The sequence below is a fragment of the Artibeus jamaicensis genome, unplaced genomic scaffold (genome assembly GCF_021234435.1).
Source record: "Artibeus jamaicensis isolate MK-2021 breed Jamaican fruit bat unplaced genomic scaffold, CSHL_Jam_final contig_685, whole genome shotgun sequence".
Taxonomy (NCBI): domain Eukaryota; kingdom Metazoa; phylum Chordata; class Mammalia; order Chiroptera; family Phyllostomidae; genus Artibeus; species Artibeus jamaicensis.
This window is the reverse complement of record NW_026521924.1, coordinates 12,055,890-12,083,209: the sequence shown is the minus strand read 5'-3', so window position 1 is coordinate 12,083,209 and position 27,320 is coordinate 12,055,890. Positions and strand designations below refer to the sequence as shown.

Here is a 27,320-nt window from a genome sequence, read left to right as displayed (position 1 = left end):
TCTGATTGATTCTGAGATGGACCAGCTACTTGCTTAGCAACATCTGAGACATCTGCCCCACAAGATAGGTATGTTTTTGAAGGAAGGCATTCTGTCTGAGATGGACCAGCTACTTGCTTAGCAACATCTGAGACATCTGCCCCACAAGATAGGTACCATGGCCTTCAGTTGCTGCTTCTCAAACTGCTGCCTCAGAAACATGGGTGCCCACCTAAGAAAGCAAGAGTTAACAGACATCACTGCTGTACTCGGGCATCACTTGGAAGTGGCCAAGAGGGAGTGGGGGCAGCCTGGAAACTGGTTGTGCTCCCATATTATCTGGACATTTGTGGTAAAGGTTAGGGAGGGATTGCAGTTAATGATTTTTGTATAGAAAACCATTCCAGTGTGCTGCAATCAAGAAAAATGCTTATTCAAAAGGAATGTGATTACAAAATCACCCACCACTTCTGGACTCATCATTTACACACATTCTGACTTCTGGTACAGTTCTTCCCACACGAATAGGAATGCTCTTTGAATATCCTCTGGTTATCACATGAGGGGAAAAAATTAATACGCGCATACACAAGTGTTGCTCGTATATACATAAATAACCTCTGGAATGATACGTGAGGAACAAGACAATTTTCCAGGGGTGAGAAGCTGGGTTTGCTGGAGGGTGCGGTTCAAGGAAGACTGATTTGTGAGCCATGTAAAGCGATTGCTTACTCAAGTTTAAAGTTATTCAGCAGTAAGCAAATGAGGGAGCACTGGGTGACCCAGATGGAGGTGACTAGGGAAGATCAGGAAGGGGAAGAAGGGAGCCAGCAGGCCTGGGACAATGAAGGACCCCCCTCCCCCCGAAAACAAACAAACAAACAAACAAACAAACCATGCAGACCTGTCGTCTTACAGGCTCTGGACACAGCTAATCCTTGCAAAGAGCTAGTAGAAATACCATTACAATCCCTGGGCAATGGATGAGGAAACAGGCTGAGAGCTAACTGGTAGGCACCTAGCTGCTGAGTGATAGATGGTTCAAATCACTCATTACTTTTTCCATCCAGTGCTCTGGGGATACCTCTGCATTTTGTAATTCCCAGAAAGCCTCTCAGAAAAGTAATTACTATAGTTATTAGCTGATCAGAGTGGGGTCAGGCCATGGAGATAACACTGGAGTGGGGCTGTGGAAAGTGCTTGAGATCAAGGCTCCAAGGGGTTGGCACTAGGGAGAAAGCTTTTCACTTGTCAAGACTTGCAAAGAACAGGCATCTGGCCATGGTGGGAGGTCCCCTGTATCCCTCAGCCCAGGCTTCCCCATGGGCCACCAATTTCCTTTTGGCCATTTCTGTCTAACCAGATCACCTGGTGGCAAAGTAAAATGGCAGACAAAAAGCAAGAACCCAGTTGGGCTGATTTTCTGTTTCTAAAGCCCACTGAGTTCAGTTGTGCCCCTGGCAACCATTAGATAACAATTGGGTCACCAGGGGAAACCAGCTGGGGCTGAGCTCTGTTCCACTAACCCATGGCACACAAGTAACATCCAGTTTTGGAGCTGCTTAAGATGCATTTAGACAAAGTAAAAAAGTCACCATGTCATTAGCCAGTGGCACAAAAGCAGATCAGAGCCTCCATGTTTATAAAGATTAACAAGGCCCCCCCCCCCCCACTTGGACAGATTGGGACAGGGTGGCTTCACTGAGGTGTGAGCCTGAGCCAAGGGTACTAAGAAATCCTTGACTCCTTAAAAAAGTCCACATAGAAATTTAACCTTGTCTGTCACATGAAACTGATTTTCATCAGGATGTAGGGAAGATGTACATAACCCCCCAGCCACATGCAGTTGTCACTGCAGCACAGGTCGGTGCTGGAGGAAGACCCAAATGTGGGTGGCAGATGCATTCAGATTGTGTTCTAAGAGTTGCAGGAGCTACTGTCAAGTGACAACGGCTATGCTGTGGCCGGGCACCAAGCCAAGAAAGAGGGGATAACTATGAGCAGAGTGGGCAATTGGCACTCCAATGTCCAGCCCCATCCTGGTGGAAGCTGTATTTTAAAAAGCCCTCCATATTCACAAGTGTTGAGGTCATGTTAGTGGTGCCTCATGGGGCAAAATGGTGCTGGAGGGAGAGTGCACAGCACTCTCGGGCTTCCCTCCAGACTATCTGGCTTTGCTCCTCCAGTCCAGTGTGGACCAACCACATCAATCTGCTTTTAGCTGTGACGCAATGAAATGAATTTGTTTGCCTCCTTACAAATAGAGGGACTTGGTGGGGCACTGCCTCCTTGGTACTGACACGGATGGAAAAAGCTGCAACCGAAAGGTCATAATTCTATAAAAATGGAGTCGAAGCACTTTACAGTATAGAGCACAAGCATTCCTCCTTTGAGGGGAAAAGTTCTTTCCTATTCAAACCTCGTAAAGACAAGATGACATTTGTCCCATGGCCATTTCATGGAAAATGGTGGGTGTTGGTCATTAACAAGGCTAGTCCAGAAGCAAGCCTTCGGACACTGGTCACTGAAAACATTTCACTGTAACTTAGATGCTTTGCAGCATTCAACTCTATTGTGCTACAAACAGAATGCAGAAACAGGATGAAAGTCTGAGTGTACAAATAGTTCTTTTCATTGGGTGCCAAACAGGCTAAGGCTTTCATAAAAAATATTTCACACTTTCCTTGCCCTGCTTAAGAAACAGTCCAGTTGGCATACCATAGGAATACCATACGGCAGGTCATACACAGGAACAGCCAATTCTGACCAACTGGATTTGTAATTTTCCAAACTGGATTCTGCCCAGCACTTTTCTAGGCTAATGGGAATTTTTCTTATCCTGTAACCCCAGCCACCAGGTTCCCTTGCCCATTCTAGGGCAGTACAGGCTGGACTCCAGAAAAAATTCCTGGAGACATGCTATGAACAGAATTGCAAAGCTTCCTCCTTCCTCTCTGTACCGTGCAGATGGTGTTTCCAGTGAGCAACTGCCCCACGCACACCACTGAGGGAGCAGAGGCAAAGCTGCTGAGGAGGAGCCCATCCCTCTAAAGGGAGGAGGTGGAGAACGGGACTGAGGAAAGGAACTAGAAAGTTCTTAGCTAATTTACACACATTCATGAATCCTAATGGACTCTGAGTCATTTCTAGAATAGTTGGACAGAAAGAGCCCAAGAATAGCATGCATTGCTCTCATAAAGACACTTTCAGCTTTTGCAAGTTTGAATACTGAGGCACACACCAATGAGTGAACAGCCCTGCAGGAGCTTCCTGGTACTATTTACAATTTTAAGTGGATCCCTGCCTAAAGAATAACAGAGGGATCTTATTTGGGATGCTTTAAATTGTTAAACCGATAACAGGCATTTTCTCTGAAGCAGAAACAGGGCAAGAGAGGGAAGAGAACAAAGGGAAGGAAGAAGGGGAGAGGCAAGGGGGTCCCAATCGTCCTATCTCAACAGGGCCAGGACTAGCCATTCTTAGAGAGGCTCCCAGAGCTCCTACCAAGGCAGCGGGTGAAGACCAGCAGCTGTGCTGGAGCCACGCCTCACATGGGGGGATGTGGGCAGCACTCTGAGAACCCGGGTCACACAGAGACGCGTGGGCTCAGAGACCCAGCCCCTGCTGGGGCTCCTGATGGGCAGTGTGGCCGTGCCTCCCTGATGGGGTGGGGGTGGGAAAATGAGAAATGGCAGGTTCCGGGGTGGCCTTATCAAAGGAACGTAAGAGGAAAAGCCTTGTTGGCACTGCCTGACCAACCAGGCAACCGGTCATGCTTCGGCTGAGGTAACCACTGGTTTTACTTGGCTCAGGGGCTGCCAGGAAGGTTTGCTGCGGCTAAGGCATGCACAGTCTGCATAGAAGCTCGTCTGTCCACAGGGTGGGGGTTGGTGGCTTTAAAGACCTGCTCTCAGTTCCCTTCTCTAATATTTGTGTTTATCTTCCCTCTTGCTTGAGAAAGATTTCACCTTACGTGGAGATAAGTGTTCCAGGAGACAGCATGTAACTGAGTCAGCAAGAGACTCATGAAGTTTCTTGAAATAAACCCGCAGACTCATTCAACTTCTCTTGATGTGGGGTAGTGTCAGCGTGCTTTGGTTGTCACAAGACCCAGAAGTCTGGGTTCTCGCTTAGTTGGCCCGAGAGTTCTTCATGAGACAAAGGAAGTGGCAGCTGGTGCCCCAGGTAGAGCAGCCAACACAGAGGATACTTGTGTTCCTCCTGCTTCAATGCAGACATGGGATCCCACAACTGTTTGATGCTTGTGGTGAACTACACAATGTTCTCTGCCCCGGGAAGGGGTCCCTGTGGGGGTCCGTGGTCCTGCTTACTGTGCAACTGGGCCAGCTGCAGAACTGGCATGTTGCATAGTGGACACACTTTCCGAACCTCCAGCCACTTAATAAGGCACCTGTAGGATGAGACACCACAAGAGGAAAGACATCAGTCCTGTGCTCATGGTACCCCCGCCCACACACCTGGCATGGTGACACATGTGTGGCCCAGAACAGTGAGGTCCAGAGAAGCTCCACCTCTTGGTGGAGAATGCACTTCACCCTCTGGAGGACCCAGAGCCTCCAATCTTCCAAAAGGCCATCGTAAGAAGCCCGTCCGCATGCCATGGTTGACATGTACCACTGAGATGGTACGAAGCAGGAGAAATAAAGTTTTCTAATAGAAATGCAAATGCATAAAATACAAGAGAAAGCAGAATATGAATATGTCTGTGGGAGGGGGCAGGAGACAGCCCTGCAGTGCCATTTACATTCAGGATTATTTATCTTGATTTAAAATAACTATGGTTTTGATTAAAATAAGTTTTTGGAGTGGAAGCTCTCACTGGAAAGTTCCAGTTAAACAGCTGTTTACAGCCTGGGCTCTCAGGAGGTATGGGCTTGTCTGGCTGTCTGCCAGAGTCCTGCCACGGTGGTTACGTTCCACCGCAGTCCCTCCTAATGTCATGTAAACACACCTGCCCCACCCTTAGGGTGCTTTCTGCACTACACACCAATCATGAAGCCGTCACTCGTCTGGCACGGTCTCAAGATAACAGTAAGCTGCTTGATGTGCCCCAAACTCAGGTCCCCCTAAATGATTCCAAACCAATACTCACTTTCTGTGGAAGGCATGCTTACATGGACAAATCCCCAGCTCATCTCGAGGCTTGAAGTCTTCTAGACAAACGGCACAGAGCTGAAAGATAAATTCATGGATTAGGCTGAGTATCTGCTAAGGACCCTCTCAAACCACAAAGTAAAGTGCAGGCCCCTCAGGCCCAGCCAGCTGAAGGAATTTGCAGTCTTCCACAGTTCCTTCAGCGAAAGAAACAGGCTCCTCTGGACAAGGTCTTCTGAAGAAGAATCTCCTGCTCTTCCTGTCACGTCTTCAGAGATGGAGGGCACACAGGAGAAGACAGAAAGGAAGAGGAAGTTTCCTTTACTTGCTTCAGTGCCTCCGAAGAGTCGAACTTAGGTTAACTCTCACTAGACAGGCGGGACGTAATGTACTGTGCCCAGGGGCAGACTTTCCATAGGGGGGCTCTGCCTGCTCAGCAGCATGGCCCCTAAAGGGGACTGTTCATACCCTGGGGAGGAGCGGGGGGGGGGGCTGGGGCTCTCCTTTCTCTGCTAACATGCTTTTATAATTCCTGGGTCCCCTCACTTTGGCACTGTCCTCCTGTCAGTGTCTGTCCTTGTCATATAAAAAGTTATTCAAGAGTCACTGAATTTAAACTTGAGAAAATGTGCAGACAGGGCTGAGATTGCTCTGACGGGTGGCCAGGCCCCACGGCTTGGAACACCCAGATGTGTTCCACGGACTGTGCTCCTTAATTTTGCTGCTGTACAGCACCTCATTGTATGAATCACCGTATCAGGTTTTTCTTCCTTTCCTCTCTCCCTCTCTCGGTGGGTAATCTGCCAGCATATCATATTTTATTTATTTGTTACAGTACCGACGGACATTCAGCTTGTCGCTCATTTTTCACTATTATATTCATTAATAATAGTATCCACATTGAAATTTCATGTTGTTACATAGGACCAAGCTATGTATCACTGTGTAATTAGGCTACACACATATAAAAATTTGACAAAAATAGTTTGATTACCAAGAAATGTAGCTGGAAAGAACCAAGTGAATTGTGAAAGACGCATCATGGCCTCTAAACACAAGGTGTAGCAAGGTCAGGTTTTCCTTGCTACAGTTTCAAGTAACGGGGAGGGTGGATCAGCAGCCTGGTCAGACTCGGTGAAGTTGGCGGGGACAGCTGGATACTAGCTTGGACATCCATGCCGTGACACAGTGCATTTACTCAGGATAAAGATGGTAAACTGATGGGCCAGACCAGTGAGGAAGACATCTGTTCCCGGCAAATCTGGTTATTCAATATTGCGAATGTACAAGTATGTCAGGATTTAATGTTTTAATTAATAGTCATCAAAGACACCCCAAACAGAAAAGGGATCACCCTCTATTACTTCATGTTAATTTTGGCCACGTGCCAAAGTTAACTTTGGGGGAAAATTAAAAATAAAACAGTAATTGATGCTTGAGTTTAATGCAAGGTTAGGTGTGAAATGCTGTGACCTATCAACTCTGATGAAAAAATGTGCAGAAAGAGCAAAGGAGCAGCAGATGACATCAAAGTATTCAACAATAATATAAATCATTATTATTATTGTTCAAATAATTTCACAAACTATCTTTAAAGAGAGTGGCAATATAGCTCACCACAGTTAATCCACATAAAACATAGATATTACATATGCAGCTTTCTAAGTCCTTGCTTTAAACACCAGCTCAAAAGCTCAGAAAGACAGGAAGAGAAAGGGCCCTAAAATTTAAAATTCTGAATATCTGTAGTTAAAGGCAACACACGAAATAAAACAAAAAAGAATTCTTACAGACTGTGTGTCTTAAGGTATATCAGGATACACATACAAGTTTGTATTGAAGTTACAAAGCATAACATAGGGAACACCTATGAACCTGCAACCACGCAACCCCGACACTAGGTAATCCTGAGGGTATACCTCTCCTCGAATGGTCTTCCCTACTGCGTCCCTCTGTCCCACCTCCCCAAACTCCTGTTCCCAAGAAATAATTACTGTCTTTTTTGTGACAATGGTAAGTAAGAAGGGACTACTGGGAACACTTTCAAGAGTGTGATTACTGCAAATTCGCCTTGAGCAGAAGAACTCACATCCACCTATCTCCTCCTCACCGGCACTGACAGCGGGCAGCATCCCTGCCGCTACACAAGCTTATGTGGGCCACCATTCCTATGAAAAATATGAGTTATGTTACTCTCTTAAAGTCTTCACACAATTGATTTTTATGTGACCTCATCCTCAAATATTCTATTAAGCTGATCACAATCTAATTATTCAACTTCTGAAAATAAAGATGTTTAAGCATACCACTCTACTAAAAAATAGCTCAAGACTAAAACACTCATACGACAACTTACCTCATGTAAATTCAATTCTTTTACTTTCTCTTTTAATATAACCTGTAAGACAAAAAGTATGTTCTTATGCCCATTTAAATCTGTAATTTAACTCTTCTGAAAGTGACCAGAAGTGACCTCTGAAGATGGTTCGCTATTCACTTGACCCAGAGAACCCCACAAAATCATGCAAATCAAGAGGCTCAAATCTTTGTGTTCACTTTAAGAACACTCTGGGAAACTGCCCAGGCCATCAAGGTATGCATGTTCGAAAAGCCACCAAGTATCTGAATGATGTCACTTTAAAGCAGCAGCATGTCCCGTTCTGTTGATACGATGGTGGAGTGGGTGGGTGTGCCCAGCAGTGGGGCTGGACACAGGGTCAGTGGCCCAAAAAGAGCGCTGAGTTTTTGCTGCATGTGCTTAAAAATGCAGAGAGTATGCTGAATTAAGGGTTTAGATGTGGATTCTCTGGTCATTGAGCACATCCAGGTGAACAAAAGCTCCCACGATGTGGCGCAGAACTCAGAGAACCCATGGGCGGATTCACCCGCCCATCGGCTCTCCCTGCCACAGGGAGACGGTCCTCACGGAGAAGGAGCAGACTGTTCCTAAACCAGAAGAGGGGGCTGCACAGAAGAAAAAGGCCCCAGAAGAAATTGAAGAAACAAAAGCTTATGGCCCAGAAGTAAATTCAGCATAAAATAAATACTAATAAAAGTAAAAGCAGAAAAAAAAATCTGTAATTAAAAAATTTCTCATTAGCCCTGGCTGGTGTAGCTCAGTGGATTGAGCACAGGCCTGCAAACTAAGGGACTGCAGTTCGATTCCCAGTCAGGGCACATGCCTGGGTTGCAAGCCAGTTCCCAGCCGGGGACTCACGGGAAGCAACCATACATTGGTACTTCTCTCCTTCTCTCCTTCCCTTCCCCTCTAAAGATACATGAATAAAATCTTTAAAAAAATAAAAATAAAAATTTCTCATTATATTTACAAATACTTTTCTTCTTGCATACAGCTAGTTTCCCCTTATAGTCAATACTGGAGAGGGCTCTCATTTACAGTTTGAGACAGAACATTTTATCAACATTCTTTGAACCTGAGCAATGACACAAAATTCTGGAAAGCAATTTAAAAATCTCTTTGACAACAGACTAAACTCTGGGAAAAGACATTAACACACGAGCATCTGGACAAAGTGCTGACGTGGGAGGAGATAAATGAGGCGGACTCCTCACGGTTCAGCAAAACCCAGCACTGCCTGTTGTGACTGACTGACTGGTAATTTATTATTATTTATTCATTTATTAGTTTGAAAAAGATTTTTAATTTATTTATCTTTAGAGGGGGAAGGGAAGGAGAGAGGGAGAGAAACATCAATGTATGGTGGTTGCCTCTCATGTACCCCCTTCCTGGGAACTGGCCTGCAACCCAGGCATGTGCCCTGACTGGGAATTGAACCCGTGACCCTTTGGTTCTCAGGCTGGTGCTCAATCCACTGAGCCACACCAGCCAGGGCTATTATTTTTTTAAAAATCCTCACTTGCAGATATATTTACTGATTTTAGAGAGAGAGGAAGGGAGAGAGGGAGAGAGGAAAACACTGATGTGAGAGAAATAGCAATTAGTTGTTTCCTGTGTACTCCCCAACCAGGACCGAACCAGCCTAGGTATGTGCCCTGCCTGGGAACTGACCTGTGAACTCTGTGTGTGTGTGTGTGTGTGTGTGTGTGTGTGTGTGTGTACAGGATGATGCGACAACCAACAGAGCCACCAAACCAGGGACTATTGATCATTTATAAAAGATTAAAAAGTAAGACGAGTCTTAAATTTAGAAGTTTTGCTCATTATTGTATGTTACTATCCTCAGAAAGCTGTCGCTCTCTCTGGAGTTACGTAGATAGACTTAACATTCCTCCTGGTGCTGCCCCTGACTGGACTTTGTAGGGACTATCAGTTAGAAAGAATACCAGGTGATAAGAGGGTAAATATTTATTTAAATAGAAAAATTCTGAGAGTAAACATATATATATCATTTCAAGTGAAAAAACAGGCAAGTGAAAATTTGAGAAATCTCTACTTTGAGTATCTTATATTGCTAAACCTAAACTAATTTTGAGAGTAAATCACGTTTTCAAAAATCACAACCAAAAGCTATTATCTTGCTACGCAGGGGTGTATTAAATTTCAAATTCAGTATTTTTTAAAGACAATTTTGTTTACCATATGTCTTGTGACTCTGTTAGTTTCATCAGTCAATTTCACCTTTTAAATGACCACCAAGGCCAATTTTATTTTCTAGTTAGTTTTTTCAAATACCTTATGGGTTGTCAAAACCATGACAGAACTGACACAAAAAGATTCATTCATTTAGAAAACTGAAACATTCCACTCTGTGTATGAATCTCACATGAGACCTATGGGGAAGAGTATGGGGTTACCCAGGACAACAGTATGAACATCTAAGGAACTGGCCAAGAGCTCAGATTTCAAAGAGACATGGACAAAAGACAGACAAAAAATGGACAAAAAAGATATGTAATCCTATAATGGTGAAATGGTTCTGTGAATCCTAAAATGGTGAAATGGCTCTGTGTTGGGGACTGCTCTGTGTGGTTTCAGAAGCTATAACCCCAAGTAAAAAGACCTTGGGACCATAAGTCACCAAGGAGACAAAGTTTATCCTCCCGGCAGGGGCGCTGCCTCTGACCCCTTTACTTCACCCTGCTTGGCCCCTGGTAGATGACTGGTTAGCCAATGATGGGTAAGATTCCTCAACAGAGGGACGACCTAAGACAGGCACAGTTGTGAAGGGGCCATCAGGGAAGGAATCAGGAGATTATAGAAAAGGGGTGATGGACTCTCATCCCTTGGCTTTTCAAGAGCCTGAGTTGTCATTCTATCTGTAAAAAGTCTCCTAATCTCTTGGCTGCTTTACTTCCCTCTCCTGACTTAAGCCTGAAACAATGTGGAAGGCAGGTGTGGCCCTGTGCTGGAATGGGCGGTTTCCTGGGGTGATCAGGCCTAAGAAAGAATGCATAAAATCCTGTGAAACCTGCTTTGATAAGAATTCCCTCAATTTAACTGATAAGGGTCCAAGCATAAAATGAGTTTGTTTTCCTCTATCTATCTGACTCTGACTCAGAATAGGATCCCAGAGTTCTTTGAATATTTTCTATTCTTTGATCATTACTGCCTGACAATGATGAGCTTTATGTATATGACCTGTATTCCTATGCAAATTAAACCCGATAAAACCTATGAAAAAACAGGCTCAAGACCCTTCTCCTCTGAGACATTGGCCACCTTTCCTCCCCAAGCAGATCATGCCTAGGTAAACTTACTCTCATCTGTGGTGGATGGGGGTGCTCTGTGGGTGGAGCCCCCCCACAGTTCTGTAACATCACATCAGTGAGGTTGAAGACCCTCTGTGACTTTCTAAATAAACTTTCTTTTACAGGAAAAAATTATATTACTATATCATCTGAACTTTCTATAAATTCAAATAATAAGAAAGAAGAGTACTTAAGATTGATTTATTTTGTACTGCCAACTGGCAAGTGAAATGCTAAAATGAACACAAGTTCTAGTTTAAAATGAGAGGAAATATAAGTTCTCAATTCTAGGGGGTAAAAAACATGATCAAAGCCAATCTGAAGTAAATTTCTTACCTGTTTGTAGGCATAAAATTCTTTGTGTGCTTGATGTCTTAGCCTAGAAGACAAATGAACAATGCAATATTAAGATTTCCAATATAATAATTTTTATATTGATGACAGTCCACTTGTTTCAATATTTAATATTTTTCTTAATTTAAAAACAAGTACATCTAATAATGTACAAAAGTCTTAAGAATTTAACTATATAAAAATACATACACACACATATATACATACTAGTGTAACTACCACCAAGATCAAGATATATATTTCCAGTATCCCTTAAATGATTCCTCCTAATCAACATCCACCCTTAAGAGGTACCCAATATCCTGATTTTCTATCACTGTAGATTAATGATGCTTATTTTTGAGCTTCGCATAAATGGATCATTTGGTATCCAAAAGCTAACTCTTTTGCTTTAGCTTCTTTCAGTCAACATGCCCTCTTTCCTTCCCTTGCTTACTGGCACTGACAGATGTTCCAGACTCATCTTCTATTTTCCATGCCCCAGTTGTGGAATTAATCACTTCTCCCAAAGAGCCTTGATTCACTCTACAGGAGAATAGTTATCTAGAAAGCAAGATCTGGGTGCTAGGTGACTAGCACTCTGTTTTAGGTACTGGAGCTCTGTAACAAGTCTTGGGGTCTGGTAGTATAAGTACTCAAGCTTTGTTCTTAACTATAAATTGCATGACCTCATCAATTTCTATGAAAAATCTGTTGGGATTTTGACTGAGATTGTGTGGAATTTATAGATCAGTTGGGGAAGAACAGACATCTTTGCAAGACTGAGTTTCCAACCTATGCACATAGTATATTCCTCTATTAGATCTTAATTTCTGTCTATATATTTCTAGGTAGAACACTTTACACATCTTTCATTAGATTTATTCCTAGGAATCTGGTAATTTTTAATGTACTATAAATGATATTTTTTTAATTTTCTAATTCTTTGTTGGTACTATATAAAAAAGATATTGTACATCCATCTTGTATCTAGTGACTTGTTAAGTTCTTATTAATTTTAAATAGTTTATCTGTAGAATCTTTTGGATTTTTAAATATATACAATCATTCTGTCTACAAATAGGTGTTAAACTCTGCCTTTATAATCTCTATGTATTTTATTTCTTTATACTATATTTCATTTCTTTTATTCCTCTTTTTGTTCTGCATTGGCTAAGAACTTTAACATTGTTGCCCTGGCTGGTGTGGCTCAGTGGACTGAACACTGGCTTATGAACCAAAGGGTCACCGGTTCCATTCCCAGTCGGGGCACATGCCTGGGTTTTAGGCCAGTCCCCAGTAGGTGGCCCCTGAGGGGCAACCACACATTGATGTTTCTCTCCCTCTCTTTCTCCATCTTTTCTCCTCTGTCTAAGACTTCACCATTTTGTGCCTGGGTAAGTAGAGGGCTCTGGGAGGGGACAATACTGCTGCCTGGCTTCTGGAGGTTTTCCTGGCACTTGTCCCATTTCCAGTCACTCCACCCACTTCCTGTATGTGACTGGCTGTGCATACATTCTAAGTCTGTGCAGGTCCTTTCAGCTGAGTCTCCTGAAAATCCAGCAGTTTCTTCTGCCTCCCCAAACCCTGCTGGTTTTTATAGCCAGAAGTTATGGGGATTTATCTTCCCAGTGCTGGGCTGGGTGACCTGGCCTGGGGCTGGGATCACTTGTTCCCAAGGTATCCCTCCCAATTTTCATCCGCCATATGCGAATGTGAGATAGTCTGTTCTGCCTCTCTGTGCCACACCAGGTCTTTCGAACCTGTCTTTGACTCTACCCCTCCTACCCATCTGACTCAATGGCTTCTTTAAATCCTTGGTTGTTGGATTTCCATACAGCTCAATTTTCTAACGGTTCTGGGTGTTACTTGTTTTGAGATCTATTTATAATTCTATGGTTGCACGAGGAGATGATACATATCTCCTACCACTCTATCTTGACCAGAAGTCTCAAATGCTTCCTCCTCCCCTTTTTACTATTAATTAGGTATATTGTATTGATACCTTAATCCCTGGAATGAAGCCCACTTGGTTTTAATGTACTACCTTTTAATTTTTTGCACATTCCTGAATTTGACCAATATTTTGTTTATGAGAGACCCAAGTCTATAATTTCCTTTCTTGTAATGTCCTTGTGAGGTTTTGTATTATTTCAATCAAAATGATGCTGGCTTCATTATATGAGTTGAGAAGTATTCTGTTCTCTGGAAGGGTCATTTAAGGATGGTACTTTTTCTTAAATGTTTGAAGGAATTCACTGGTGAGGTTACCTGGCTTACAGTCTCTGTGGGAACGCTTTGATAATACATTTCATTTTTTACTATATATTTATTAATATTTCATATTTCAGGCTTTTACTTTATTTTAAAAAATTTCTGTTGTTTTATTTTTAAATATTTTATTTATTTTAGAGAGGGGAAGGGAGGAGGAAAAGAGAAGGCGAGAAACATCAGTGTGTGGTTGCCTCTCCAGTGCTCCCTACTGGGGAGCTGGCCCACAACCCAGGCATGTACCCTGACTGGGAATTGAACTGGCGACCCTTTGGGTCACAGTGTGGCACTCAATCTACTGAGCCAGAGCAGCCAGGGCTTGTTTTCAGGTTTTTAATCCTTTAATAAAATTTTTAATATTTCTTTATTTTCATTCTCATAACTTACAATCGAACATTTTAAAATGTACAATTCAGTGGTGTTTAGTGTGGTCACAATGTTGTGTAACCACTGGCTCTCTCTAGTTCAAAACTTTCATCACCCTCCAAAAACATGTGGTCTCACTAAGCAGTCACTCCCAAGTGCCCTCTTCTCTGGGAAACCTATAATCTGCTCTGTCTCTATGGATTTGCTTACTACGGATAATATGCAAAATACATATATAAAAGGAATCCTGCAATATGTGACCTTTTGTGTCTGGTTTTTTATTTAATATAATGTTTTTGAGGCTCATCCTAACTGTAGCAGGTTATCAGTTATTCACTCCTTTTAATGGCTGAATATACTGTATTTTTGAGACCATAAGACACATGTGGCTTTTAGAGGAAAATAGGGAAAAAATTTTTGAAGCAAACAATGTGGTAAAATATTTAATATCATAAATAAATAATATTTGACTAATGTAAATGTAAACAGAACTCAACGGCAGCATTAACCACCATTATTCCTTCCAAATTTGGCGGGGTGGGGGAGTTTGGTAGGGAGAGCAGGGTGCGTCTTATAGTCCGAAAAATCGGGTATACGTGTAATTAAATTTGGTTATTTTTCTTTTGTTAACCTGTCCCATGTCAGTCTGATTATTAGACTAGCCGAAAGAACCTAGAAGGGGTAAGGATATCTTCTGTCTCCCCCACAATCTTACAAAAAATTTTAACCTAAAGGCAGAAAGTTAATTTATTATTGATTGTTTAACATACTCTGAAGTAACATAGAATGAAAATTGATTACCGGATCAAGTAGCAACAGAAGAGTAAACTGAGGATGAAGACAAATATAGCAGTGCCAAATACCACAATATATATGTTGAGAGGCAGATTCTGGAATCCAATGTTAGGCATCCTGAAGTTGTAATGCGGGAAATCTGAGCTCATGGATGAACTGTGGGGGGAAAAAGAATAAAAAATTAGGTTGTAAAGGCTAAGGACCAAGATAGCATCATCTTTGTACATTACAGAATTCCCTTCTTATCTCTGGGAAATACGTTCCAAGACCCTCAGTGGACTACCACAGAGTAACAAACCCTATATACATTATGTCTTTTTCCTGTATGTGCATACCTATGATAAAGTTTAATTTATAAATAAGGCACAGTAAGAGATTAAAAGTTATGTGAATGTGGTCTTTCCCTCTCTCTCAAAAGATTTTATTGTTCTGTAGGTACACCGTGGGTATGCTGGACAAAGGGAGGGTTCATGTCCAGGTGTGGATGGTGAGAGGTTTCCTCACACTCCTTAGAACAACACTCGATTTAAAACTTATGAATTGTTTGTTTCTGGTATTGTCCATAAATATTAATGTCAAGGGAAATGTGAAGATATGTGGGAAAATAGGGTATAAATTGTGTGTGTGTGTGTGTGTGTGTGTGTGTGTGTGTGTGTAATGATTCTTGTCCACAATTTCTGGCTGATTGCTCTAGAAACCCTTAGTTTCTGGGGAGTGAAATGGGTATCTCTTGTTATGTTAATGTGGCAAGTTCTGAAAACAATATAAGGATGGACAGCTCACTGGTCCTTTTTTGGAGAGCTTCCAGGCCAGTGAACACACGGAGGTGCTGGGAGAGTGATGTGCCTGGAGAGGGCATGGAAACTCCAAGTATCTTCAAACAAACCTTGTCCTGTGCACCTCTTCCATCTGGCTGTTCCTGAGTTATATCTTTTTGTAATAAACCAATGAACTAATAAGTAAAATGTTTCTTTGAGTTCTGTGAGCCATTCTAGCAAATAATTGAAACCAAGGAGGGGATTGTGGGAATGACCGACTTAGAGCCAGTTCATCAGAAGTATAGTTCAGGATCTGGACTTGCGATTGGCGTTATGAGCTGGAGGGGGCATTGGAGCCTCCATCCTCTACTGGTTGGTCAGAAGCACAGGTAAGAGAACAGGCTTGAGTCTGGTGTCTTAAGTGTACGCATGTGTGTGCAGTCTTGATAGAGTCTTGTAGGACTGAGCCATTAACCTGTGGACTCTGATGCTATCTCTGGGCAGAGAGTGTCAGGATTTAGTTAAATTGTTGGACATCCTGCTAGGGTCCAAAAGCTCCACCCTGTGTTGGAACTGGGTCCAGTAACCCTTTCAATCCCTTAGAAATATCCTTCACCACACAAATTAGATTTGGTAAAATAACTCTCAGTTTAGGAAATAAGAGATTTACACATCCATACTGAGAGGACTAAGGATGGAGAAATGTTCAAACAGACAGAAAGTGGTGTGGTGGGGAAAGCAGCAAGTCTGCACTCGGCAATTCTGGATGTTGTTCCCAGAATGTCACAAGCTAGATGTCAATACTTGACCCGTTTACACCTCAATTTTCTCATCTCATGTAAGGCTTCAATGTGCGCATGTGTGTGTGTGCATTTCAGTGGGGGCTGTGGGGAAGGAAGACATTAGAGGAAAAGTAGTAAATAACATAGAAGAAGCCTTGACAAACATAAGTCTCTGGAAAGGATTCTATCAACCCAGTGCTCCTTTCTCAGGGAGCTCCTCTGCACACAATGCCAGGTTTTGTGTCAAGTGGCCGCCCAGACGCAGAACCTGGAAACCTATCTTTGCCTAAGGCAGCCATCGCGCCAGGCCAGCTGGGAGTGAGCTACTAGTGTGAGAATGCGGCCCCTGCATGGGTCCTTGCACTGGGTGGCACCAGCAAGGAACTCTTGGGGAATTCTGAACAGAGACACTGACGTGCAGAGTATTAGAGGTAGTGCTGTCATAACAGGGAAGGGACACCTTCTTCAGTGCTCTTGGGAGCTGACTGCTGATAATTCCCTTTGAGTTGTCCCTTCTTGGCAGGGCCTTCCAACCCATTACTAGAGAGGTGGGGGCTGGCAGAGGATACTCTGATGCAGAATACAGTTTAGGACTGTTTTGTCTTTCATTCACTGAATTGCTTAGCTATGAATGATATGTTGGATCAACAGCCTAATTAGATGGTGTATTATTCCAAAATATTAATCCTGGTCTAGTGATACATTAGTTTTATGATATTTTCATCATACCTTTTTAGCATGAGTATTAATAACCTTTTAAAATAAGATAATATTTAAAAGGGGAGACTATCATCCTAGTAATAAGCATTCTTTGCCTTTTAATATTACAAATGTGAAAGGTATTTAGTAACTTTGTTGGAGTGAAGAGGAGAAAGAACATACATGCACTGCTGGATCTTACTTTGCATTTCTGACTCCAATTACATGAAAATCTTCTCACCCTTTGTATAATGAATAGTTCCTGAAATTTCTAAATTCCAAACCATCTAATCAGTTTAATTTAAAGAAAAGTAACAGAAGATGGATATTTTATTGGCAGCAGGATTTCTCACCAAGATACAAAAGGGAAAGGGTACCTGAGAATTTGGCTCCAAAGAGAACCTGTAATTTAATACATTTTTATCATATCCTGCCTTCTACTTTCTTTGGGTTTAGTTTGCTCTTCTTTTTCTAGCTTCTTTATAGTGGAAGTGTAGGTTATTGATTTGAGATTTTGTACTCTTTTCTAATACAGACATTTATAGCCACAAATTTCTCTCTAACCTCTGCTTTAACTATGTCCTATTATTCTTTTTGTAAGCATCAATTATCTAATTTTCTAAGCAACAATCAACAAAATAACTTATTAAGTAAATTTCTTAAGTCAAGTAGCAAATGATTATTACAAAAGTGGTACTTCTGAATATAACTTAGGAAATTTAGGTTTATCACAACTTCTTAAGAGAATCTTAAAACCAGGTGAAATTCATATTACAATGAACTATTTTATTTATTTGTATTTTTTTACAATGAACTATTTTAAAGTGAGCAATTTAAAGGCATTTAGTGCATTCACAACATTGTGCAACCACCTCTATCTAAATGCAAAATATTTAATCACTCTAAATTTAATAAAACCCTGTACCATGAAACAGTGACTCCCTATGCCCTTCCCTCTCTGCACACCCAGCAATCACCAAAACTCCTTTCTGTTTCTATGGATTTACTTACTCTGGATATTTCATATATATGGGATCAAACATATGACTTAACTGCTTTAGAGGGCGAGAGGAAGAAGAGAGAGAAACATTGATTTATTTTTCCACTTATTGATTCACTTATGCCCTTATTTATGCCCTGACTGGGGATTGAACCTGCAGCCTTAGTGTATTGGGATGACGCTTAAATAACTGAGTTACTCAACCAGATATATGACTTTTATCTGGCTTCTTTCACTTAGCATGTTTCTGAGGTTCATATTCATGCTGTAGTATATATATCAGTACTTAATTTCTTTTTGTGGTTGAATAATATTCTATTATATGTATATCCCATGATTTGTTTATCCATTCATCCCTTGATGAACATTTGGGTTCAAGGATTTGCTTAGGTATCTGTTTTTAATTGTTTTCTTTTGGGTATATTCCTAAAAGTAGATTGCTGGATCATATGATAATTCTATGTTTACTTTCTGAGGAATCACCAAACTGTTTTCCACAGTGGCTATATACCATAGTACATTCCTATCAGCAATGTAAGAGGATTCAAATTCCTTCATATCCTCACTAACACTTGTTTATTTCTGTGCTTTTTATTTTTTAAATATCCATCCTCATGGGTGTGAAGTGCCATTTCATTGTGACTTTAATTTGCATTTCTCCAATGACTAATGGTGTAGAGCATTCTTTCATGTGCTTATTTCATTTGTGTATCTTTGTAGAAATGGCTATTTAAGTACTATGCCTATTCTAAAGCTGAACTTTTTTTTAAGTTGTAAAGGTTCTTTGTGTATTCTGGATACTAAACCCTTATTAAATATATGATTTACAAATATTTTCTCCCACTTTGCAGTTTGCCTTTTCACTTTCTTGATGTCCCTTGATGCACAAAAAATTGTAATTCTGATAAAGTCTAATTTCTCTCTTTCTTTTGTGGCTTATGCCTTTTGTGTCATTTCTAAGGTCATGTAGATTCACCTCTATGTTTTCTTTTAAGAGTTTTCGCTCTTCTATTTAGGTAATTGGTGTATTTTTTTCAGTTAATTTTTGTATAGGATATGATGGAGAGGTCCAGCTTTATTCTTTTGCATGTGAATCTCCAGTTGTCCAGCACCATTTTCTGGATGATTCTTTCCCCATTCAATAGTCTTTGCACTCATCGATAATCAATTGATCATAGATGTCTTGGGTTTGTTTCTGGACTCTCAAATCTACTCCATGGATCTGTATGTCTATCTTTATGCCAGACCACAGTTTCGATGACTTTAGCCTTGTAGTAAGTTTAGAAACTGGAAAGAATGAAATCTTCCCACTCTGTCCCCCGCCCTGCCCAAATTGTTTTGGCTATTTGGGGCCTCCTGCAAATCCCTAAGAATTTGAGGACTGGCTTTTCTATTTCTGCAAAAAGATCATCGGAACTGGGATTGGGGTTGCACTGAATCTGCAGATTGCACTGGGCAGTCACGCCATTATTGTTGTTTGCTGTCTGTATTTTCATTTCCATCCAGTCAAAATGTTTTCTAATTTTCCTTGTATTTCTTCCTTAACCTATGGACTCCTTAAGTAGTATAAAGTTTAATTTCCAAATATTTATGGATTTCCCAAATTCCCTTTTGGTGATATCTAATTTAATCCCATCAAGTTAGGTTACAATTCTTTTAAATTTATTGAGACTTGTTTTATGACCTAGCACAGGGATTGGCAAACTCCTCACCGCTCACTTGTTTCTGTAAATAAAATTTAGTGGAACACGTCCACGTCCACTTGTCAATGTGTCATCTATGGCTGCTTTTGAGTTAAAATTGCAGAGTCGAATAGCTGTGACAGAGACCGTTATAGGCAACAGACCTAAAAGATTTACTATAGAGCCCTTTAAGAAACTTTTTATAACCCCCTGGCCTACATACATAGTCTATCTTGGAAAATGTTCCAGGTGTGCTGAAGAAGAATGTGTATTCTGCTCTCATTAGGTAGAGTGTTCCATAAATGCCCTCCCCCTTGGGGAGGGGGTTCAAGTTCTCAAGATGAACGTCTCTGCCCAGAGAGAAGGTGAGCTTAGCTCTGAGAAATGAACTTGTAGTCGACAGAACAAGAGGAAAAAAGAGAGCTCTCTGAAAAACAGGAATAAGAAATTGAAGATGCTTTTGAACCATCTGACAAAGATAAAGTAATAGATTGTCAGGAGTCAAAGGCGACAGTGAGAGCGCCAGGGTTTGATGTAAAGAAAGCTGATGTACTGAAGGTATTCTTTTAAATTTTATTTTCAATTACTGCTGATATTCAATATTATTTTGTACTAGTTTCGGGTGTACAGCATAGTGACTAGATAATCACATACTTTACAAAATGCTCCTCCTGATATTTCTAGTGCTCACCTGACACCATATACAGTTATCACAACTTTACTGCTGTATTCCCTGTGCTGTACTTTACATCCCGGTGACTATTTTTGTGCTGAAGATTCTGAAAGATTTTGACAGAGCAGCCACAGGGAAAGTTATCTTTGAAGATTTTAATGAAGTTGTGACAGACTGGATATTGGAAAGAGATCCACATGAAGAAATATTGGAGGCATTTAAATTATTTGGTGATGATTATTCAGGTAAAATAAGCTTGAGAAATTTGTGATATGTTGCTAGAGAACTGGGTGAAAACATTGAGTGATGACAGAGAATTTGATAAAGATGGTGATAGAGAAATAAATCAAAAGGAGTTCATTGCTATTATGACTGGTGACATTTGAAGCATTACAAGGATAAACACTAAGAATGTTACAGTTATCATCTTATATTCTATTTTTGTGCTTGGAGGAATGTAAAAAATCTCCCAACCTTAGCTTTTTTTCCCAGAACGACCAAAAATAAGCACCTTATGTACTCATTATTTTACTACTGTTAAGTTTCTTTGTACGAACAGAACTGTTATCACTCTAATAATTCATAGCTTTGTATTTATAATGTAGCTTTCCTGTATATATAAAGTTTAAAAATGGAATCATGTGGTACACATTTTTATTCAGCATTCATTAGTAGTCACTTTTGTTCTGGTACACATATTTATCAGTATTTTAAAAAAGAAATAATAGATCGCTTATATACTTTGCCAATTTCCCACAATGGTTAACATTTTACCATATAAAATCACAACTATATATTAGTTATATTTACCACTATAACATGTCACAAACAAAAAACAGACACTGATATAACCAATCTTACTCAGATTTATCCAGTTTCATTTGTACTCATTTGTGTAGGAGTGTGTATGTGTGTGGCTACCACCACAAATAAGATAATGAACAGTTACAATATCACAAGGGTCCCTAGTGATACCCTTTTGTAACCACACATACTTCCACCCTTTACCCTTAGTACCTAAGCTCTTCCAGCAATGACCAATCTGCTCTCCATGCCTAAAATGTTATTTCAAAGATGATATATAAGTGAAATCATAAAGTATGTAACTTTGGAGTTAGCTTTTTTTCACTTGCATAATTCTCTAGAGATTCATCCAGGCAGTTGCGTGTATCAATAATTTGTCCCTTTATATTGCTGAGTAGTATTCCATGGTTATGTTTATGTACTGCAGTTTATTCATCTGCTGAAGGATATCTGGTTTGTTTCCAGTTTGGAGCTATTATAAAAAAGCTGCTATGAACATTCTGATACAGGGTATAGTGTGAACATAAGTTTTCATTCTGCTGGGATAAATGCCCAGGAGAGATATGCTGCTTTTAAAAGTATAGTATTGTAGTTATTTTCTCAGTGGTTACTCTAAGGATTACAATATACATCTTATCACAATACAGTCATGACCTGTTTAACAACTGGGACAGAGTCCGAGAAGTGCATCATGCGTTTAGGACTTTGTCCTTGTGCAAACATCATAGAGTACGTACACTTACACAGACCTAGATGCTATGTATAGCCAACTACACACCTAAGCTATATGATATAGATATAGCCTATTGCTCAGTAGGGGAGGAAAAATAATTTTCCCTCTACCCTTTTGGAGTCTTGGTGGACACCCTCCTATGATAAAAGGTAGATTAACATGAGAAAAACAAACAAAATTTTAATAACATGTATACCTCGTGTTTGCATGGGAGAGACCCAGGAAACTGAGTAACTTGCCAAAATGTCTGAAGCCACCATCCTAAATACCAGCCTCAGGTGAAGGCAAAAGAAGGTGTTAGGGGTGAGGAGAGTCAGTTATGGAAGGTTACTGACCAGGAAAAAGCAAATAAACAAGGATAAGGTTGTTGGGCAGATTTTAGTTGTTCTCTTCTGTCCTGATAAACAAGCAAAAAAAAAACCCCAAAAACTAACTATTTGGAAATTTAAAAAAAATCTTTGAAATGACTTGGGTCCAAGGGGTAGTCAAAGCAAGCCACAGACCATTTATAAATTAATGACATTGGGGGGAAAAAGAATTGCACTGAGAGAAAAACTCATAATCTTCAATACTTGTATTATCAATTTAAAAAGAATAAAAAGAATTACGAAAACTGAACAAAAAATTCACTGTAAAAGCTAGAAAAAGAACAAATCAAACTAGAAGGAATTAACAAAGCCAAACAAAAACAGATAAATTAAACAAAAAATCCAGAGGGGAACTGAAGTCAAACAATCAAGAAAATATTAAGAAATGAGAAAGAGATAAAAACTATTGATATGCTATGATTAAAATAAAAACTATAAGATAATTTATTTAAACCTAGATTAAATGTGTGATTTTTATAGGAATATAAATAATCAAAACTAGCTCAAGAAAAAATAAAACTGTCTTCACATAAATGCCCAGACCCTCATGGCAATAGATGTGGAAGTCAATCTAAACTTCTACAGTTAATTCCTCTGCTATCCAAAGAATTGTATTTGGTGGGTGGGTGGAGGGGAGAGGGGGAGAGAGGGAGAGGGAGGGGGGAGGGAGGGAGGGAGGGAGGGAGGGAGGGAGGGAGGGAGGGAGGAAAGCATCTCAAGTCATTTAAGGTGGTAAGCATAATCCTGAAACCAAAAGCAAAACTATACAGCTACAGTTCATAAACTCTGAGACCTATGGGCTGAATTTGGCCTGCGAATGTTTTGTTTCATAAGTTTAAAAAATTGAGATGACACTTCAAACTTGGGAGATTTAACATAAAATCTGCAATTTTCAAATTTATATGGGGAGAGTTCAGATGATTCGTAACTCTTGTAGCTTCATTCCTGCATGGATGGCAACAATCACTTTGAGCTGAGTGGCCTTGGGGCCTTCAGGCTGCCATGTTTTTGCACAATTGGGAGGAGGGGAGGGGCACACCTGGGATGAGGTCAGCATGCTTTCATATGTCACAATTTCCACCATTCCCTATCACTCTATAACTCTGAACCAAATGTTGATGGTCACTTATTGTTGCTTTTCTCAAAGAAGATAAATAGTTCTACCTCTATCAAAAGAATAAATAAATAAAAATTAGCCCTGGCTGGGTATCTCAGTTGGTTAGAACATCGTCCTGATATGCCAGGGTTGCAGGTTTGATTCCTGGGTGGAGCCAATACAAGGAGCAACCAATGAATGAGTAAATAAGTGAAACAACAAATTGGTGTTTCTCCCTCCCTCCTTCCCTTCCTCTCGGTCTCTCTCTAAAATCAATAAATAAAAAATTTAAATCAAAATAAAAATTAAAAAAATGGACTGCGCGATTTTCTTTTTTACCCAGTACACTAGAAAAAGTCAACTTCTGGCCTGGCCATTGCCCTGTTGGCGCTGAGTCTGAGACTCTGCTTTGTGGTTTCTGTCTTTGATTTCCCCACACCAGATTATAGAAATACACACTTGCATTCTCTTACTACTTACATGGTTAAGCATGTTTATTTAAATATTTAGATTTAATTGACTCTATGGCATGGGAAAAAGACCTAAAATTGTTTTCTAAATGATCAGTCATTTGTTCTAGTAGCATTTATAAGATTCTACCTTTCTCAGATCACTTTTTATACATGGGTCTGTTTCTGACTTTGCAGTCTGTTCCCTTTTTTCTGTCTATGTCTTGCATCAGCATGCAATGTTTTGTTTTAATGTAAATTCAGCGTAACAACAATTCATATTCAATAGGGTAATATGTTCATCATTACTCTTCCTTTTTAATATTTTATTTATTTATTTATTTATTTATTTTAAAGATATGAGCTATTTTATTTTTTAAAAAAGATTTTATTTTTTTAGAGAGGGAAAGGGAGGAAAAAAGAGAGGAAGAAAAGCATCAGTGTGTGGTTGCCTCTTGCACATTCCCTACTGGGGACCTGGCCCATAACCCAGGCATGTGCCCTGACTGGGAATCAAATTGGTGACCCTTTGGTTCACAGGCCAGCACTCACACTGAGCCACACTAGCCAGAGCTTAATATTTTTCTTAACAAAAAAATTTTTTTAAATTTATTTTTAGAGAGAGGGGAAGGGAGGGAGAAAGAGAGTGAGAGAAACAGTGATGTGCAAGAGAAACATCTATCAGCTGGTTGCCTCTCGCATGCCCCCCAAGCAGGGATCAGGTCTGCCAACTCAGGCAGGTGCCCTGACTAGGATCAAACTGGTAACTTTTTGGTTGGCAGGCCAGCACTCAGTCCACTGAGACACACCAGCCAGGGCCCTATTTAATATTTTCAAGGCTATTTCTTTTTTGAGATAAGCAATTTTTTAAAATCCTGTTGAGAAGTTAACCAATAGTGTATTATATTTATAGCTTACTTTAGGGAGAACAGGTCTTTACATCCAGGCATATGATTTCTCATTTCTTCAAGTTTTATTTATGCCTCTCAGTAGCTTTGTATAGCTTATTCATAGAGGTTTTATACTTTTCTCTAGTTATTCCCAGTTATTATGTATATATTTTTTCCTATTAAGAATAGGATCTTTTTTCCCATTATATTTTCTAAGCTGTTTCTTCCAAGAAAAGAGAAAATCTACTGCTTTTTATACACAGATGGTCCCCAATTTATGACAGTTCCACTTTATGATGGTGTAAAAGTGAGATGCTTTCAGTAGAAACTGTACTTTGAGTTCTGATTTTTTTCCCAGGCTACTGATATTTGTGATGCTGGGTGGCGATAGCGAATGGCAGCTCCCAGTCAGCCAGGATCACCAGGATGAACAACTGATATTCTACAGTGTGCTGTGTTGCCAGCATTTTGGGGATGTGTGTTTTTTGTTTTCACATCTCATCATGTCTGCAAAATGCCCATCTGTGTCTCCTGCTTCTGGTAAGAGGAAGGCAATTACTCTTGAGATGAAACTCAAGATAATCGCCCAACTGTAGGCTAAGGTAGTGTTCTGAGGAGGTTTGAGGTAGGGTAGGGCAGGGTAGCTGCGATGTTTGGTAAGTTTGGTGTATTAACTGCATTTTCAACTTACGATATTTTCAACTTACAGTGGATTTATTGGGATGTAACCCCACCGCAAGTCAAGGGGTATCTGTATTTATTTTGGAGCCAAACTTGGAAAAAACTTTTTAGGGCAGACAGAACCAATTATCTGCATACAAATAAATCTTAATAAAGTATCCACGGAACACTGAGCTCTAAGCAGTGAGCACTCCAAGAAAAACTAGCTACAAGACATACACCAAGGCAACTGAACAGTTACTTTCTACATGAGTTTTTTACTCACATCATCACCTAAAATAATTATTAAAAATACTATCACCCAATATAACTTTTGTTTTGGACTGGCTGATCTCTAGCTCATCTTTCTGACAATAAAAGAGCAAACTGGCAGGTTGTTTCTTCAGACCCCACCCAAATGGGACTGCGCCCAAAGCCTGTGCTTTAGAAGATGCAATCTTTTTGCTTTCTAACATAATCAAACTAGTCTCAGGAACAGATTAAAAATACAAGAAAACCAGGATACATCCTCGTTTTGTTCAGCTAGAGTATAGGAATTAACTTCAGGAGAGCTCATTCTCTCAGAATTCTGACTGAAGGTCAGCTGATGAGCCAGTGAGTGGCCTAACTGGACTGGCCAGTACCTGGCCCTACTAACCTGTAACTACAGGTAGCCTGTAGTTACCTGGGCCTGAGAGAACTAGATGGCAGGTTCTATGTCAGTATTAACAATCAGTGCTGGATGTGAAGCCTCTGCAGCTCAGCCCATAGCTGACTGCCCTGCCTCATGTCACTGGTAACACCGAGAACACATCTATTACTAGTTGGATTTGATAGCTGTCACTACTAAAGAACACAGAAATTTGCTTGAATATAGACAAACCATCCCTAAAAGGACATTGAAGAAGTTGATAACGTGAGCTGCTTTTGCTGAGAGAATAACGACCCTGGGGAGGACAGGGTCATACCTATATCTATATCTGTATCTATATCCTTTTTTATCTTTTGAATTTAAAAGAAACTTAAAATGGCCCTGGCTGGTGTAGCTCAGTGGATTGAGCATGGGCCTGCGAAGCACACGATTGAGGTCTGATTCCCAGTCAGGGCACACGCCTGGGTTGCAGGCCTGTTCCCAGCAGGGGACACATGAGAAGCAACCATACATTGATATTTCTCTCCTTCTCTCTTTCCCTTCCCCTCTAAAGATAAATAAATAAAATCTTATAAAAAAAGAAACTTAAAATGATGTATTTGACCAATATTTGCCTACATCTGTACAAAAAGCTGGTAGAGACAATGGTACTAAATGATTTAAAAGGAGATGATGTTAATACATATCTGTGTGTATAGAAGCATAGATTATATAAACAGAATTAAGCATACATTTCCTGCTATATCCAGAGTCTGCCAGTGAATGTCACACACTTGGACATTACAGGTCCACCAGAAAGCCCTATACCAGGGAAGAATACTGCAAGGTTAGCAGAGAAATTCTTCTTAAAACCACTTACCTTTCTTTATTCTACCTCTAAATCCGCCAAAGTTATACAATGATTTTAATTCTGTTTTCCCTATGACTTACCTAAGGGAAAGTGCAAAAATGTTATTCATATTTAATCAAGGTTCAAGTTCACGTGAAAATTCTATTTCTCATGCCAAATCTATAAATTGGAAGTCCTGTGAGATTTGGTCTGCAAGATTTTCCTAGGCCCTGGTTATCACTGAGTTAAGCTAAGGCTGCATTTCTGTTCTCGCAGAGGCCGAGACAGTGGAACGCAGCCCCTCAGGTACAAATCCTGCACCGAGAAGTCGTCCGCCCCAGTACTGAAGTTACCAGTCCTGGAGGTTCCACTGCCTCTTCCTTCCGAGTGCTCCGGTTTCTACCACTTATATTTCAGAAGTTTCCTCTGCGTTCCAAGTCTTTTATAATCTTCTCTGGTACTTGGCCATTCAAAATCCTTCTAAGATATGAGAGTTCAAAATCCTTTATCTTCAGAAGGCAGAGATAGGCAAGATAAATTGGCTGCTATTTTGTAAATATTTCCCTAAATGCATCTTCTCTCTATAATCTCAATTATAAAGTCTGAGGTCATCCTTTTATTCTCCAGAGAATAGTTTTTCCTTCTTTCCAGTTTTATAGAACTGATAAGTAGGTATGTCTTTAAGTGCCAAATCAGGGGGGGAAAAGAAAGTACTC

The 27,320-nt window shown here is 40.4% G+C and overlaps 1 protein-coding gene and 2 pseudogenes across 4 annotated transcripts in view; 2 read left to right on the top strand and 1 right to left on the bottom strand.

Annotated features, from left to right (window-relative positions):
• Positions 1 to 100: 100 nt before the first annotated feature.
• RNF24 (ring finger protein 24) overlaps positions 101 to 27,320 on the bottom strand; it is a 52,152-nt gene continuing 24,932 nt past the window's right edge. For all 4 annotated transcript variants that reach the window (XM_037147751.2, XM_037147749.2, XM_053671308.1 and 1 more), the window contains 5 exons: positions 14,536 to 14,685; positions 11,101 to 11,143; positions 7,451 to 7,492; positions 5,093 to 5,172; positions 101 to 4,390 (listed from right to left, as the gene is read on the bottom strand). In XM_037147751.2, the coding sequence (XP_037003646.1) occupies positions 4,252 to 4,390; positions 5,093 to 5,172; positions 7,451 to 7,492; positions 11,101 to 11,143; positions 14,536 to 14,678 (447 nt within the window). In that variant the 5' untranslated portion in view covers positions 14,679 to 14,685 and the 3' untranslated portion in view covers positions 101 to 4,251. The remainder of the gene's footprint in view (positions 4,391 to 5,092; positions 5,173 to 7,450; positions 7,493 to 11,100; positions 11,144 to 14,535; positions 14,686 to 27,320) is intronic.
• On the top strand, positions 7,225 to 8,121 carry LOC119051148 (60S ribosomal protein L17-like; annotated as a pseudogene).
• On the top strand, positions 18,985 to 20,627 carry LOC119051161 (centrin-3-like; annotated as a pseudogene).